Source organism: Anopheles nili, chromosome 2 (genome assembly GCF_943737925.1).
Source record: "Anopheles nili chromosome 2, idAnoNiliSN_F5_01, whole genome shotgun sequence".
NCBI classification, from domain to species: Eukaryota; Metazoa; Arthropoda; class Insecta; order Diptera; family Culicidae; genus Anopheles; species Anopheles nili.
This window is the reverse complement of record NC_071291.1, coordinates 17,845,501-17,861,057: the sequence shown is the minus strand read 5'-3', so window position 1 is coordinate 17,861,057 and position 15,557 is coordinate 17,845,501. Positions and strand designations below refer to the sequence as shown.

Below are 15,557 nucleotides of genomic sequence, written 5' to 3'. Positions count from 1 at the left end.
TTACGGGCATTGTTTGTGAATTTACTAGCGTTAATGCATTTTGCACGAATATTCCCCGTTACCCGGTTGGCAGTTACTGCTGTTCCACCGTGCCCGGGCTTGAGTGCATCGAGCTGAAACTTCTCAATTTCATCCCTTTTGAGCCTTTTGTGATGCATGTCCAACTCTCCGCTGGAGATGGCTCAAGTGCAGCGTGCTTCCTTTTCGAGCGGGCCCCGGGAAAACGGAACAATGCTCTCGCTTTCCCGAACTTGCCTTGCGGGAAACGATCGACTCTTTTCACATACGAGCATTCGGTGGCGGTTTGGATGCAAGACTTATGCCAGCGAGATGACGAGACGAGGCATCCTGCGAAGAAGGGGTCTGGATTTTCCCGATGGACTCCGACGAGTGGACGGCCACAGGACGTGCCTTACCTGGCCGGTTGGATGGAGAAAATTGAATTTATTTTAATATGAAATTAAATCGGTTAACCAACGCATATCATCGGCGATGATCGACCCTCGGTGGTTCTCGGTGGTCTCCACCATTTCCACACGCTCGAGAGTCAATTCCAGAGCCGCCAGTGCGGTTGCTGTGGTTATGTAAGACACCCTGCAAAACGGAGCAAACTTAGTCCGGTCCGAAAATCGTTTTCCATCGCCGAAATCGCACCGCACCGATCGAAGCCCGAGCCGGGAAAACGGTACGACCGGATCCCCTGCCGAGAGCGGCGCTTATCGAACGGGAATGGTCTTCCACCGCAGTGGAAGAATTCATTAGGAATTCTAATCACCCAGGGTCAAGATAACAAGCGTCCATTTATGGTAACCCTTTAGGACGAAAAGGGGGCGAACCTCGCTCGTCGGTGAAAGGGTCCGCAAACGACGCCGCATGACGTCCGAAAACGGAAACGCTGTTACTCCGACCGAGTGGCACACACACACGAGCCGAGCATCCTTACGTCCATTCCCGGACGGGCCAATGAGTATCCCAAAAACCGGGTCTGCTGCGGCCTGCTAGCTGTCCAAAGCCGTTATCGTATGCTATTTTTCATCGCCCGGTTCAATCTCCAGCCACCAGGACGGTCACGTACAGCACGCGTCGGTGGTGGTGGGTTTCAGTGAGGGTGATTTTTGTGTGTGCAAGCGGCGCCATTTTCACCCCCACCTGCGGGGGAGTTTTTCTCACTCACATACGCACCGGCGCGAGAGGGTGACCGAAGAAAAGAAGTAACAGCAACGAGCAATAACTTCACCGAAAGTAGAATTATTTATATTTTCCAAAGCGATAAATAATTCCGCCCGACCACGGAACGCGCGCTTCGGGGAAGTCTGATTTTTCATTGCTCGGACTCGGGAGTTTCGCTTGGGGCTTGGCGAAGGCGTCGTCATCACTCACAAAAAATAGCAGGAAGAAGGAAAAGTCCCCTCCACCCCCCCTCCTTCCCCTTCACCCGTACGCACAGTAGTGGCCGAGCCGTTGGCTGGGCCAATTCCCTCGATGGATATTATTTATGCGGCTCCCGTATGCAGACGAGCTGGGTTTGGGTTGCTTCGATTTGTGTTTCAAAAGGGGCGCGCATTTGGCGTGGCTCATCGCCTTGGCAACGGTCTCAGCCGGCCGGATGGTCCGGAATCCAGTGCTGGTGTGCGAGATAAGCTCGTTCTAAAGCCGCCCTTAAAGAGGGGCGCGCTCGGTGCAATTTTTCGCAACGAATATTTGCACAATTTTTGGATGGTTTGTTCATTTTGCTTTTGAACCGTTCAAGCGTCTACATGACATTGCACACTTCTTCGCTCAACCAACGCCTCTAGAAGGGGGTGGCTAATTTTCCCCACCAATCGATTCATGCAACCCTCACGACAAGTGACCGAAACCCGGGGCGGTAAGTGGCTTCCCTTGCGTTTTCTTCCTCATGACTTGTCGGCTGGCCAATTCAGAGGCAACCAATCGAAGCAGAAACAAGGCCCAAGCCCAAAATCATCCATCCGTTGTACCGTCCTCGTGGGCGTCCACCCTCCCACCCATCGGGTGGCTTATTAATAGGCGCCCTTAATCCGAGCGACCGTGTGTATTAATTTTGGTTTCCGAACCCACCCCGGGTGACGATGTCCGACCGACTTCTTCAAGGATGTGTCGCCTGGTTCTCGGCACGGCCCAACCCAATCCCCATGGATCAACTACTAGAACTTTCTGTCTCTCTTTCTCTCTCTCTTCTGCACGAGAAAATGTGGAAAAAGATTTCCAATCCGCACGTCCACCGTCACCCGCCAGCCGGGTGAAAGAAACCGCCCCCATTCATCATGCTTTCAAAGACGAAATTGGCTATTTTCCGAGAGTGCGCCCGCTCGCCCGACCGTCCACCATGCATGACCGTCTACTCCGGCCCTGGTAAGGCTCCGTTGCTCCCGGGTCGACCCACGATAACCCACGGGCACCCACATCCTGCTTGAGCTAATAAATACGGTGAAAAATCGAATACTCTCCCTGGCGGACGGGATCCTGACCGAAGCCCCGAAGCACAAAGCAGGCCAGCTAGAATTTAAATAATGTCACCTACTTAGCCCATGACCATAAGCATACCGAAGTGTCCTAGCCCGGCCTTCGCCCCTTCAAAGGACCGGGCACGGTCACAAACACACACAAACACACATGAGCGAGCCCGGAGATCAGTCGGGCAGAATATTGTCCCCGGGGCGTCCCAGGGTGACCGAAAATTTAAATCAAAGACTTAAGAACTTTTCATATTTCTTCCGGTTCCTGCCGGACGTCCGACCCGAGGGACGTGGAACCGACCGTGGCACCTCAGCACGAGCCGTTTCGGACGATTGAGAACCGCCTGGGAAGGTCGAATTGAAAATGGTCCCGTTTGGCGAACCCGGCACCAGCACTGCCGTGTCCGTCCGAAGGGAGTGCAAATGGCACTGGGAATGGGCATGCTAATGCAGGGACGACTTTTGGTCATTCGTTCCCGGTGACGGTCGTCTAATACGGCCCGGGGTGGGGTCTTCGAAGCCGGCTAAGAGGATCGAAACTTTCAACCCCTTTACGTGGGGAAGACCATCGGACTCGACCATGCCGAGGTGGCCGTGGTGCTAGAGATAAATCAAAGTGATTAAAATTCCGACCCGGGCATCTTCCGGTGGCCTCAAGGAGAGCCTCGAGCAGGGCGCATTAAAGTGATGACCATCGCTTAAAATCCCATACGCCGAGCGCGCGCTCCGTGGGACATGGGAATTAATTTTTGAGGTTAGGTCAACGAGCCGGCATTCACGTCCGGAACGGCCGTAAGACCGGGTCTGGTTTTATTGCGAGAAGCTGAACATTTTTAGCACCCATTCTTGCGCATTGCTCGAATGCTCGATCGATATGACGCTTTGGGAGTGGAGAAAAAAAAACTCCCGAGGTCCGTTTACTTTCGATCGTGTTTGCTTCTCCCCCGAGCAGGAACCCTTAAAAAAGGCCACAACCAAAAACCCGACCGGGCGCTTTTCCAGACGTCTTTTTCTCGGGGAAAACCACCCACCCCTCACTGGAGCCGGCGAACCTCGTCCATGATCCATGTTTGCTTTTGAGGTTTAAGTTTTTCGACCCGTGTTTGTGTTGTCCGACCAACCCACCGGTTTTGCTCCATTTTCCGGAAGGGTCGTGTGGGTTTTTCCGACTCGGACACGAAACCCGATGCCGGACGAAGGGGGCTTTTGCTACACATACGCAAAATGGCAGCCCACCAGGAGCAGCTTCCGGCGCTTTTGCGAAAACTTTCCAACTAAATGTGCTCCGTGCCACCCTTTCCACACAAACACATACACACGTACGGGGGAATCCTTGGCAGCGTTCCGAAAAGGGCTGCGGGCGTTTTTGCTTTGCCATTTAACCCCACCCCACTCGGCCGGGGTCGGGCTTATCCCCCTCCACCAATGGACCCCTGCCGGCCAGCAAAACACCGTGGACATTCAGTTGGTCGAATGGTCTGTTTGTTTTTCCTGCCATTTTCCCGGACCTAGAGCCCGGCCACAAGACGGCCGGAACCACACGGCACAGAATGGCACAACACCCTGCGGATAGCCCCTTGTGTGTTTATCAACGTGTGTGTGTGTGTGTTTGGGAGGAGGTGGGTGTTTTGTTTTTCCATCCGAGAAAACCTGCCCTCAGCCTCGTCTGACCAACCGGAAGTGGTGGCTTCGAGCCCGGTAGGAGTGAGGGTTTTGTTTATTTCCTGTCTAAATTAAAATGAAAACCGAACCGATTCGCAACTGCCACCAGATGGGCAAAAGGCCGGCCAGATCCCTTCGGTCGGTCTTTTCCGTTCGGTTTGGTTGTTCACTTGCGTTTGAGTTTTCGCTTTTAAAATGTCAGACCCGTCCGGGTTCCGGCGCGGGTTCCCGGTGGGTTGTTTGGGCTTCCAATTTGTGCACCCAGGGGCACACAAACTTCGGCCTCGTGGTGTGCAAACGGATACGTGTGTGTGTGTTTTTTTACCGACATCCCGACCGTTAAAAAGGGCGACCAAAAAAAAGTAGGTACGCAAGGACCGTTTGTGAGCATAATTTCAATTTCAAACGCAACGCGACCAACAATCACGCGACCGTGGCGTAATTCCAGACGAACGGTGAGAAAAACGGCGCACAAACACTGCAGGATGCGGCTCTTGAGAGATAGGAACAGCTGCACGGTGCACGTCCTATTGATTGGTTATTGATTAAGCCGTGGTAACGCTCGGAAGGGTTGACGGCTTTGCGGGAACTCGCGAACGACCCTCTCGCGCGTATGCAAAAGGATTCTTTCCCCGCACAGGATGCATGCATAAATCGAATTAAGCCCCCGTCGGCCCGTCGAGGGTCGGGAAAAAAGGATTACGGACGGGGCCTGTCGCCGTGGTGGTGATGACAGCTGCGCAATAGGGCGCTACGGAAGCGATGTCCAATTAACGATGCGTTCGATGGGGACTGGGACGCATTAGAGCTGCTCGTTGTACAGCCGTTAACCCGCTAGCTATGGTGCGTTGCATTACGTTCTATTTTTAACCACTCCAGCTAGCCTGAGACAGCCTGATCCTGGCGTATGAAGTGGAACTTACGCTGTCGAACGCATTCCGGTATTCCCCAATACGTCATCGGTTACGCGTGTACGCGTAGAGACCGATACCGTCTCAGGGACGCGATATGTTGATGGAACCAGCTTTTTTTTTTTCCTTCCGAGCTTTGGCGCTCTTAAGACGCGGGCGCGTATAAGGCTCTATAAATATAAAACCTCCGTGCTGGTCAAAAAAACTCGCCATTCACATACCGGTTGTCTGTGAGACGCAAAGCCACACACTTGTTTCCTTAGGCGTCGAAAACAAAACCATGAAAAAGCTACGTCTGATAGCAGTAGGCGTCGGTTTTGTGCTGCTGCTCAAAATCGCTCTGTCCGCGAGTGCTCCGCTGGATGACGCTCCGTTGGAGAAGCATAACTTGGAGCAGATGCGTACCATCGTTGAAGGGATCATCCACAGTGGGTAAGTTAGTGAACTGTGGACTCTCTCTGGTGTGTGCTTACATTAGAAACATGTCTTTTTACAGCGTCGACATAAGCCTGGACGAGCATCAGATTCGTTTCATCAAAGCTGACCCATCGACCGTCAGAGAGGACGTCTACATTTTCTCCACCGACGATGCCACTATCATTACTGTTACTATCGAAGAGGTTGTCGGTAAGTGATGGTGATTTAATGATGCTACAAACATTACTTATTTCATTGGACACCTTCTTTCTTTCCCACACCCCATTGCGCAGATAAAAACTACGTCCCAAAAGTGGTCTCCTTCGCGGACATCTTCGTGGACAACGGACAAAAACTGCTGCTGTCGATGCTCGGCGGTGGCAACATTAAAACATTAACCGTTAGCAAAGACCGGTGAGGAGCTCCAAGACGGGTTCTCGAACGAGCTGGCTGCCTACTTTTATCGCTCGGCTTTTCGTCGACAAATAAACTAAACCATTTCTAACCGGGCGTCGGCGTCCACGATCTGCCTTATTTCGACGACCTTCGTTTTGCGATCGTGACATAAACAAACCCGTTTTGCTTTGCCAAATCACCGATGGATCTGCGAATTATGCGATAGATATCTTCATGACAAGCACCACGCGAACCACGAGCTCTCATAATCATCAGATCTTCTCTAGTCCGTTGGCTTAGCTCCTTAGCACACGAGCCCTCCCCGGAACAGGCTGTTCCATAGAACTCCCTGTCACTACACACGGTAAACAATGTGCGCTCGCATGATTTATCACAATCGCGCAGTAATCACGTAATTTCCAATCCACCCTCCCTAAGGGTGGTGGAGTACGAGTACGAGTCTTTAAATAGCGTTTAACCGCTCGCTGTGGTCAATTCAGTCCACTCGATCGTTGCTCGTGATGTATCACAGGTTGCTTTTCGCTTTGCTACTGCTTGCCGGCAGCGGTGGCATTTACACGACACTTGCCAACACCTTTCAAGTGATCTCCAGTCGGCTGGAAACGATCGACGTCACCGACTACTGTGATGGGTTAACGGCGGAGCTACACGAACCGGGTACGTCGGTTATTGTGCTGCAAATCGGACGTTCGAACCGTGCGATTCAGATTGTGCCGAGTGAACCGAAGCCACCATTGTATTGTGACCTCGATCAACTAGAGCAGATGATCCTTGACAAGTGAGACCTTTTCCCGGTCCACTTTATGGCACTTTGTAACGTGTGCTTTTTGTTTATGTTCTCCAAACTCCACAGTGAGGTCGTCGTGAAAAGCCACCGTACGGTGGAGTACGTTACGTTGATCACCCCCGATGGCGAGTTCCTGCTGACCCTGGAGCGAACTGATGAGAAGCGTAAGCCGTACATGTACACCCACACGGAGAAGGGTTGAATTTTCTAACCATTTCCTACCGTTCTCCCCAGTCCCACCAGATGTGTTGGAGTTCGAATCGAAGGTCGGTGGGTTGACAGATAAAGAGAAACTCCTGCTTTCGCTTCTCGGTGGAGGTAGTGGAACTCGAGTGAAGAGCTTTGCGCCGGTGAAAAATACCTAACCCTATTTGCACGTCGAAGATTGCCCGTCAAGATCCACGGCCGAGGAGGACGGCCGAGAATCGGGGGACCTAACCGAGGCCTAATCTTCATCTAATCCCGTCCGTTCGCGCCCAAAACCCCCCCACCGAAAGACAAACAAATCCAATTATAATTTATTACAACGAACGATAACATATAGACCGTACACTTCCGGTTGGTGAAGCTGGTTGGGAGGTGGAACGGGGGTTGGGCTTAAATCGTCACATCGTGTGCGTTCGGTTGTGAGCACGAGAAACCACACTCCTCGACCCCCGGGAGTAAACTTCGAATAAATATTAGCCTTTTGGAACCAAAAAGCTCCCCGGGAAAAGCGGCGGGAAGGTGGCCAAATCAGAACCTGGTGGAAAGTATTGAAAAGGATTGGCACCGGGGAGGGGAGGACCTGCCTTCTTTGGCCGGTTTTTAACCTTTATCATTTACGGTGTGTCCTTTCTGGTCCTCCTACCTGCCATCGTCTCCAGGACCTCGGCTAATCATCCGGATGCGGGCGTTTTGAAGAATCACCGACCACCCGAGCGGCCATGCGTCACAATCAGACCGCACCGACGACAGGCGACTTGGGTGAGTGGGTGGGTGAGTGTGAGGGGTGGAAATTTTCCACCCCCACCCCCCCTCCCCCTCCTCTCCACTGGAACACCAACCACGACCCGGACGCTCTCGATGACTGCAGCCAGCCCGGAAGCAAACTTAATTGAATAAAATTAATAATAATAAATTTATTCGTGACTAAACTAACTTGACCGTACTTTAAATTTATCATCGTCCCGGGAGCGGAGCCAGCCCGACCGGTGAAACCCACCCCCCCCTTCCCCCGCTTCCCGAGGTGATATCACCGAGTTGGAACGTGAGCGCCGGGCTGTTCGAACGGGCTGTTTTTCGAAGATTCTGCTGCTTTATTTCGGCGGCATTCGAAAGCGAGTTTAGCGAGGTTTTGCCCCCGGAGCGAGATTGCCAAAATCCGCCATTACGAGCCGGACCGGATCGATGTCCGGTTTACCCGACGAGTGAAAGCAACGCGGCCTGCTTCGGGTTGATCCTGTTTCCAGCTCCGATTCCACCGCACGGCACTTCCGTTGTCGTGGCAGATTCGTCATCGGTTGATTCCGGCGCCGGGTCAACGCCCGGACACGGTTCCAGAGAGTTTAGCTCCTGTTCATCCACCGGCATGGTTCCTTCGGTGGATGATGACACCGGTTGCGGGGATTCATCCAGACGCACCCCTAAGCCACTGGTTGTAGGAATCCGTGTGCTTTCGGGAAGTGGCGTAGTCGAGACGGGTGTGACCTCAACGGGAATGGCCTGAACTGGTGGTTGCTCAGGAGGTTTTCGACCAACATTCACCGTCAGCCCGGTAGGTACACCAAGATGTATGCCCCCAATTGGTGTCTGCAGTCCGATGCCTCCTTGCAGGAACGGAAACTGTGGTCTAAAAGTCGAGAAACACGTAGCAAAAGCTCAGAGCGACTCTTCCAGATGTGGCTCCAAAAAAGGGGGCTCGAACTTACCGTCCCGAGACCGTGTAGGTCACTGCCAACACACACACCGTAACGGCCACCAAACGGATCGATGCCATCGTCACTTGTCCACGATCGTAATGCAACTGCCGACGATCGAGAGATGGAAGTGAGTTTTAAGCCCACGATTTGCAGAAAAAAAAAAGATACAATCCTTAAATTAATAAGTGGCCATTTCATCTCCGCCTTACAGTAGCGTGCGCTTAAAGTAGCTCGTTGCGATAAAAAAAATCCGTCCATCGCTCATGGCGATCGCTCAATGGTAGACTTAATTCCACCTCCAATTGGTGGTTAGCGCTTAATGAGCAGAGAAACATCAACGATCATGAGCCACGAGACCGGTTCTAATGCTACGGCACCAACTGTAATCTTATCTCGGTTCGTTCTCGGTTTGTTTCGATTTCTCGATTTCGCATCACCCTCTGATGGGATTTTTTTCCGGTTTCCAAAAACCGGTTTCGGGAGGGCACATTTCGAGCGAGAAAAAAAACAAATCGATTGTTATCAATGAACGATACACGGCACGGTAGCCGAGTAGACGGGACAAGTTTCCGTATGAGGAAGCGAATTCTGAGCTCCGAGCGAAGGAAGCAAGAGTTAGACGAATGTTTAGGCCCTTTCATTTTGTTTTATTATTCGCCTTCTAGCTAGCCTTCGGTAAAGACACTCAACCCACCAACGAGAGCAGAAGTTTCTGATCGATCCGATTCCCCAGGCCACCTTCTTCTTCTTCCGGTGGTTCCGTAGTTTCTTCCTCCAGTGGATCCACCGTGGTGTTAAATGGTGCAGAAGTCGATGAAGGAGTGCTCACTTCCAGCTGCGGACTAACACTACTGGCGGCAGGTGTCGATGTGGACTGAGACGGAACGGCCCCGAAACGATCGGCGTAGTCCTCGTTGTCCTGTGGGAAGATGAAGTCTTGTGGCGAAATTGTCGTCGTTGATGTCGTTGTCGTCGTCGTAGGGGGCTTTTCGGGACCTCGGTAAGGACGTTGCCACTGGCTGAACTGGTTCAGCTGATCCGGCCGGGGGAATATTAATCCAAGTGGGTTCGATCGCAGCAGATCACCCGGTGGTGTTTGAGCTGGAGGATTTCTGGTGGGCATTGCAGGTGTCGTTGTTTGCTTCTCAAAGTCTCCACGGGAGGTTTCAAAAGATACTGAAGCTCGCGTTAGATCCAACCGGATAGCAGGAGGAGTCGCCATCGTCACACATGTGAAAAGTCGTTCTAACCCAGGCACACGAACAACACCTGCACATCGTAACCCGCTCGGTCGCTGCACTTGTGGAAAAACGGTCGTTTGTGGTGCCGCGAAACGAGTCCCGATCTCCGGTCTAGCCAACTGCACCCTGGAAAACGTATCCCTGCACTGGTTTAGATCGTCTCGAACACAGCTCTTCTGGCACTTTACCTACCGTACGGCGGTGACCGATCGCAGGATGTCTTCGAATGTTTCAGCGGCCACCGGATTAACGCCCCACACGATCACCAACCAGCAGCCGGTGGCTGCGAGTAGTTTCAACCAGCTCACGTTCATGACTGGGCTGAAAGCGCTCCATCGAAGCAAAACCGAGCCACGGAACGGTGTTTTTTATCGAATCGATCGTCACCAACACGACGGCACTATTCCGCTATTGCTTATTAAACCAGGGCAGCACAAAAAAAAAAGCACAACACCTCCCCAAGCTTACTATCTCGCGAGAGCTTCAACATCAATGCTGGCCCGTTTGGCGGCTCGCCCATATATTCCCATCGCTTCCGAGTCATAATTCCAACTCAAAAGAATCGAAAACGAAACCCCCGATCGATGCACGAAGCAGCTTGAGCAGCAAAAAAAAGCCAGCTCTCAAACACGGCTCAACAGGTGGAGAAACCCTCGCTTCAGGGCGGTCCATCTACTTCAGGGTTTTCCAAGTTTTTTCACCACCTGCCGCGACCTGCGTAGTCAGGTTGCCCTTTTCAGAATGCTTATTTATCATGTTAAGCTTCTGTGGTCACTTCAGCATCACTTGAACCGGCGTGACCTTCACCGGAATAACACAAAACCAGGATCAATTCCGGTTCCCAGCAGCCCCGGGGGATCATCACCTCATCTTCTTTCAGCGAATCCATCGTCCAAACCCCTTGTCCAAGCGGGGATAAAGATCAAATCTGGACCACCGTGGACCACCGAAACTAACACCGTATCGCACTGCCCTAGGTCAAATGTTGCTGACCACTCGTGTCGTCAAAAAGTGTCCCTCGTCGGCTATTAGCAGAGAGCCCAATTTGTGGGTCGGTTCTTCTCGAGCAGAAACTGGATGCTGCCGCACGCCCAAGTGTCAAGATCAAATCTGTAACACATCCTCCGAGCTCAACCCCTGTAGCATGAGCATCCTCCGAACCGGTAGACAGACTGACGGGGGCCCGTTCGCTGGACCGGACCGCGTAAACCTCGCTCTAGGTGGGGTTCGAGAATGCTAATGCAACAAACACGACCACATTCTGGTACGCCGTGCAAGCGCTGACTCGCTAAATGAATATTTATCCCCGGGTCGGGTAGGGGTTGCGAGTACGAACGACGCAAGGCTACACATCGGCAACCGTACCAAAAACCGGTAGGATCGCTTCTGATCGTCCCGAAACGCGTTTTTTTTTCTCTCGTCCCTCCGCTGTTCTGAGGGGTCGCAATTCGACGTGCGCATTGGCTCAGCGACCCACGGTGCCGGTTCATTCATATCGGTTTCGAAGCTAAAAACGCTCATAAAATCGGTCACCCAAAAGCCACCAGAAACAGGAATCGAACCCAGTCTCGTTGTGATGCGGAGTCGGTGAAGGGCTAATAATATGCTTGGGGTGTTTTATTGATATTCTAATTTGCAGGGACCAAGCATTAAAAAAAAAGAAACAACGCCAACAAAACGAGCCCTTCGTTCGAGTTGCTTTTGCAGTCATCGAGCCCGGGCGGGCGGGTTGCTATGACGAGTTCATACCCAAAACGGCCGATGCCTACTGCGATGCGGGAGGCGCGAATCTTCTTCACATCCGAAGCCGTTACGCGGGAATGTCACTCCCAAAATGGCTCCCTTCGGGCGGTGAACTTTTGTGCGCCGGTGGCGGCCCGCGCTCGTGCTTTTTGGTGATGAATATTTATTCCCATCCGCCACAATTTGGAGAGGGTTTCGGGATGGCTAGGAATTGGCATTCCGCGCGCGTAGCTTCTTAGAATAGACGATTCGAATATCGCCGATCGTCTGATGTTGGAAGCGATCATGTTACGGGAGTGGGAAAAGCGATGAGAAGCAAGTCAGAAAGAAAACCGATCGGTGACATACTTTCACGAAACCACATGATTTTGGGTGATTTATGAACGGATGATGGATCGTTTGGGATAGAAGGAATGAAGCCAAAATGTTTTAAAACTAAAATCTGTAATTATTCCTAGCTGGAGTACAAATAATTATAATTATTCTTTGCTGAAGTATTCTTAACTGAATTCAAGATCGTTTGTATGAAATGGAAAGTAATAATACCTCACTCAACTACGCTCAACCGCATATGACAAAACAGCGGTTCCGAACAGCGGTCAAACAGGTGGAGTTATGCGGCAATTGTCCGCAATTTCCATTTATTAGACCCGCCAGGTGCTAATTGGAAGAACTGGAAACGTACGCGAGTGTTCCCGCGCCGTAAATCGTCATGCCATTCCTGCAGGTTGGTAACGGAGCACGAAAAACGGTTAGGCAAACGTTGATTAACGATCCAGTAAGATATTTGTAAAGGGGATCTTTTTTTTTCACCCTAGCTGCTCGGACAGAACCTTTAAACTGGTTTGAAATTAGAGGCAATTAAGTGACTAGTGACGCAAATCTGCTTTCTACCTTTCGCTTCAATGCTCTTCTTAGAAACGCGGCTCGTAAAATCCCCCAAAAACCTCTCCAGGTTGGAGATTCGCCTCGGCGAAGCGGCCCACTCGAAGATCGCGCGCGATCTACAGTCTTAAGGGCCCTTGACAAGCGCTTCGCGATCACTCCACGATTCCGACAGTCATACCGTAAAGATCAATGTTATTACTTCCTCGTTTGGCCAAACATGCGCTGTTACAACAAATCAAATTAGCTCGAATTTGCTTGATCGAACGGTGCGGATGGGTCTATAAGATGGAGAAAAAAAACCTCAAGCCTTGAGAATAGAAATAACGCTTTTGGACCGATTAAACACCCATTGCAAATGGAACCGCAATCGCACCGGTTTGTCCTCGGATTCGAAGGGTGAAAAAAAGGAAAAAAAAGATGATTCCCAATCATGTTTTTGTCGCCCATCGCCGACATGAAATGCTGCTTCTAATTTAATGCATCGATCCATGCATTCCGTTTCCGTGCCTTTGCAAAGTTCCAGCTGTTTCCGTGCTCAACCACTGTGCTCAATGGGAAACGAAATCGAGAGGCATAATTCCATCGCCAAACAATCGCAAAAAACGCACCTCTTTTGACGCAAAATCGCCGTCCCTGGCCGATCGTGGCACACGCGAAGAAGATCACCACCAAATCTCGCAGGTCCAACAGCGAACAGGTTGTCGCACTAGCCGGTGCCCTCCCGTCACGTGGCAAATCGATTCCAGCGCTTGGTTTGGCGCGAGTTTGAGCTCCCGCGTTGTGCCACGTTCTGGGCCGTTTTCGGGAATGAATATAAAGTTCGGTCCACCACCTCGACCGTGCTCATTGGTGCGGTGCGGTTAGAACTAGCAACATGGAACTTTTGGGAAGCGGCAAGTGCGTCGGTATTGGACTCCTGCTGGTCGGTTTCCTGCTGGCGCAGATCGGCTCAGGCAGCGCGTTCCTCACCGTGAATCACGTCGTCACCGAGCGCATCTCCAATCAGACGGATTTCGTTAACAACGTGCTCAGTGACGAGTATGTGCGATCGGGCATCAAGACGTGCCACGTGTGTGTGTGTGTGTGTTTCTGGGTGTTAATCATTTGTGTGTGGATCCTTCCGCAGGTTGCCGCTGCGGATCGTGGAGTACTCGCAGTACGTGTACGATTGGGACCGGGACACGTTGAAAGTCAACGGAAAGTGGGTTTTAAATTCACCCAACGACGACTACCTGTACTTCGTGGAGTACAGCCAGAAAATTGACAGTAAGTGCACGGTGCTTGGCCTCTGACGTTGCCAGAATAGGGGGATTTGGGCTCAAGCACGAGCTCAAGCGCATCACTTTGACTTCCCTGAGCATGCTGGATTGCACGCAACGTTACTGAGCGCTTGCACGCAACCGACGTGTGCAGATTGTGTGCAAGTTATGCTCCGTATGTGCTATAAAATGGTTTATAGTGACCCAGCTGCTGTGCGTGCAACATATTCGTATGCTGGGAGTTATGCTTCTAAACTCCAGCATAGCATGCAGTTTTTTTGTACCACCACTGTGCTAACCGTATGCTAACTATGATGCGGTGTAGTTCTAACTATCGGTTGGTTTCATGACTTAGAAATGAAATGAAAATAAAATTTGATTTTGTACAATGAATTTTCCGCAGAGATTTATATGGAAATCCTTTTTAGTACATCCTGCTAATGGAAACATTTCATTTTAGAATCGACCGGGTTTAAGGAGATACTGGCAAACCTGCAGGAGAAACAGCTGATCACCGATATCCGACGGGTGGAGCGGGTCAAACCACAAAGTTTCCACTTCGAGAAGACGATTTTCTTCGGCAAAAAGTAAAGCGTGCGGAACCACAACCCCTACATGACAAACTAACATGCATTTGCTTTGTATGGTGCTGAAATGTACAACAACAGAAATAAAGTGAGAGCTTATGAATAACGTTAGAGGTGCTTTGTGGCCTTTTTTTTTATTCCCCTCACATGCTTCTCTCCATGATGGACTTGAGCCATTGTTTCGCAGACCCACCAGTGACATAATTGCTCGTGCTGTTTTGGGCAAGATTTAGATATAGTATCATAATCCGCCGTCCGTCCGCAAGCATCCATGCGAAATGCAGCCCGGTCAGCTGCATGGGCCGCGCATGGACAAACGCATAGACATATTTGCCAATTTTACTGATTAATAGCCGCTCGTTACTAGCAAATGGACATTTGGGGGATAAACCAGCGCCCCAAAGGATGCATTACGGTGCGCTCCTAAAACACACCCAAAACATTTCGCCTATAAAAACACCCGCGTGCCAGCATCCTGATCATCAGTGTTTCAGAAAGGATTCGCCAGAGTAAATCGTGCGCTTCAAGATGCAGTTGAGTTTGTTGACTTTCATAGGGCTAGTGTTGGCCACCGGTGGCTCTTTGGCGGCACCAGTCGATTCCGTGGCCACACCATACATCGTACAGTTCGAGAACAACAACGCTCAGAACGAGGGCTACAGCTTTGGGTAAGCAAATGGCGTGGAATTCGTCGAAGAACGAGAGCATCAATACCATTCCCGTGGACCCGTCGTTGCAGGGTCGAATTGAGTGATGACCAACGTCGCAAGGAAGAAGGCACTATCCGGTACGGCAAGGACGACGAAGGCAACGACGTGCAATTCGTAGCCGTCCAAGGACGCTACTCGTACGTTGGAGACGATGGCCGCACGTACTGGGTGGAATACGTCGCGGACGAGAACGGTTACCGCTCCCGGATGGGCACTGGCGACTACGATACCGATCGCAAGCTGGAGTTGACGAACGATCGTAAGCCAGGTCGCTTCTTCACCTAAGTATACCGAACCGCAACCACACAATCCTACACGCGCAAATTGATTAATGGAGGGAAATTTCGCTATACGCACCGCGACGCCAGCTTACACTTACGGTTATTATACGGAAACGGATAAACAGAGAGCGAGAGAGAGAGAGCGAAAGAGAGAATAAGACGAAAAACAACTTTGTTATTTCAAAATCATTAATTCCACATATCGGTATCCTTCATCGAGCATTGATTAATGGCGGAAGACGATAGCTTTGCGATATGGGACTTCGTTCTGTCGCT

At 51.2% G+C, this 15,557-nt stretch overlaps 5 protein-coding genes and 1 pseudogene across 5 annotated transcripts; 4 read left to right on the top strand and 2 right to left on the bottom strand.

The window, feature by feature from the left end:
- Nucleotides 1-5,330: 5,330 nt before the first annotated feature.
- LOC128730981 (uncharacterized) lies at nt 5,331-5,885 on the top strand. The gene is made up of 3 exons (XM_053824079.1): nt 5,331-5,482; nt 5,547-5,677; nt 5,761-5,885. The coding sequence occupies exons 1-3, from the start codon at nt 5,331-5,333 to the stop codon at nt 5,883-5,885; spliced, it is 408 nt and encodes a 135-aa protein (XP_053680054.1).
- Nucleotides 5,886-6,384: 499 nt separating this feature from the next.
- LOC128730970 (uncharacterized) lies at nt 6,385-7,240 on the top strand. The gene is made up of 3 exons (XM_053824068.1): nt 6,385-6,662; nt 6,738-6,835; nt 6,915-7,240. Exons 1-3 carry the CDS (start codon nt 6,385-6,387, stop codon nt 7,034-7,036), a joined length of 498 nt encoding a protein of 165 aa, XP_053680043.1. The 3' UTR covers nt 7,037-7,240.
- A 756-nt stretch (nt 7,241-7,996) lies between these two features.
- On the bottom strand, nt 7,997-8,649 carry LOC128720879 (uncharacterized). The gene is made up of 2 exons (XM_053814577.1): nt 8,582-8,649; nt 7,997-8,502 (listed from the first exon to the last, which is right to left on the bottom strand). The coding sequence occupies exons 1-2, from the start codon at nt 8,647-8,649 to the stop codon at nt 8,070-8,072; spliced, it is 501 nt and encodes a 166-aa protein (XP_053670552.1). The 3' UTR covers nt 7,997-8,069.
- A 608-nt stretch (nt 8,650-9,257) lies between these two features.
- On the bottom strand, nt 9,258-11,073 carry LOC128730961 (uncharacterized; annotated as a pseudogene).
- Nucleotides 11,074-13,318: 2,245 nt separating this feature from the next.
- Nucleotides 13,319-14,294, top strand: LOC128721255 (uncharacterized). Its single transcript, XM_053814990.1, has 3 exons — nt 13,319-13,482; nt 13,571-13,710; nt 14,164-14,294. The coding sequence occupies exons 1-3, from the start codon at nt 13,319-13,321 to the stop codon at nt 14,292-14,294; spliced, it is 435 nt and encodes a 144-aa protein (XP_053670965.1).
- A 524-nt stretch (nt 14,295-14,818) lies between these two features.
- LOC128730950 (endocuticle structural glycoprotein SgAbd-5-like) lies at nt 14,819-15,285 on the top strand. The gene is made up of 2 exons (XM_053824045.1): nt 14,819-14,958; nt 15,030-15,285. The coding sequence occupies exons 1-2, from the start codon at nt 14,819-14,821 to the stop codon at nt 15,283-15,285; spliced, it is 396 nt and encodes a 131-aa protein (XP_053680020.1).
- Nucleotides 15,286-15,557: the final 272 nt, after the last annotated feature.

What these genes read in the sequence shown, in the direction of transcription:
- LOC128730950 (XM_053824045.1), top strand. Translation starts at nt 14,819, where the DNA reads ATGCAGTTGAGTTTGTTGACTTTCATAGGGCTAGTGTTGGCCACCGGT. An exon ending in AACGAGGGCTACAGCTTTGG is followed by an intron (nt 14,959 to 15,029) that starts GTAAGCAAATGG and finishes CCGTCGTTGCAG; the next exon opens with GGTCGAATTGAGTGATGACC.
- LOC128730981 (XM_053824079.1), top strand. Translation starts at nt 5,331, where the DNA reads ATGAAAAAGCTACGTCTGATAGCAGTAGGCGTCGGTTTTGTGCTGCTG. An exon ending in GAAGGGATCATCCACAGTGG is followed by an intron (nt 5,483 to 5,546) that starts GTAAGTTAGTGA and finishes GTCTTTTTACAG; the next exon opens with CGTCGACATAAGCCTGGACG. An exon ending in TACTATCGAAGAGGTTGTCG is followed by an intron (nt 5,678 to 5,760) that starts GTAAGTGATGGT and finishes CCCATTGCGCAG; the next exon opens with ATAAAAACTACGTCCCAAAA.
- LOC128721255 (XM_053814990.1), top strand. Translation starts at nt 13,319, where the DNA reads ATGGAACTTTTGGGAAGCGGCAAGTGCGTCGGTATTGGACTCCTGCTG. An exon ending in AACAACGTGCTCAGTGACGA is followed by an intron (nt 13,483 to 13,570) that starts GTATGTGCGATC and finishes ATCCTTCCGCAG; the next exon opens with GTTGCCGCTGCGGATCGTGG. An exon ending in GTACAGCCAGAAAATTGACA is followed by an intron (nt 13,711 to 14,163) that starts GTAAGTGCACGG and finishes ATTTCATTTTAG; the next exon opens with AATCGACCGGGTTTAAGGAG.
- LOC128720879 (XM_053814577.1), bottom strand. Translation starts at nt 8,649, where the DNA reads ATGGCATCGATCCGTTTGGTGGCCGTTACGGTGTGTGTGTTGGCAGTG. An exon ending in ACCTACACGGTCTCGGGACG is followed by an intron (nt 8,503 to 8,581) that starts GTAAGTTCGAGC and finishes CTCGACTTTTAG; the next exon opens with ACCACAGTTTCCGTTCCTGC.
- LOC128730970 (XM_053824068.1), top strand. Translation starts at nt 6,385, where the DNA reads ATGTATCACAGGTTGCTTTTCGCTTTGCTACTGCTTGCCGGCAGCGGT. An exon ending in GAGCAGATGATCCTTGACAA is followed by an intron (nt 6,663 to 6,737) that starts GTGAGACCTTTT and finishes CAAACTCCACAG; the next exon opens with TGAGGTCGTCGTGAAAAGCC. An exon ending in GGAGCGAACTGATGAGAAGC is followed by an intron (nt 6,836 to 6,914) that starts GTAAGCCGTACA and finishes CAGTCCCACCAG; the next exon opens with ATGTGTTGGAGTTCGAATCG.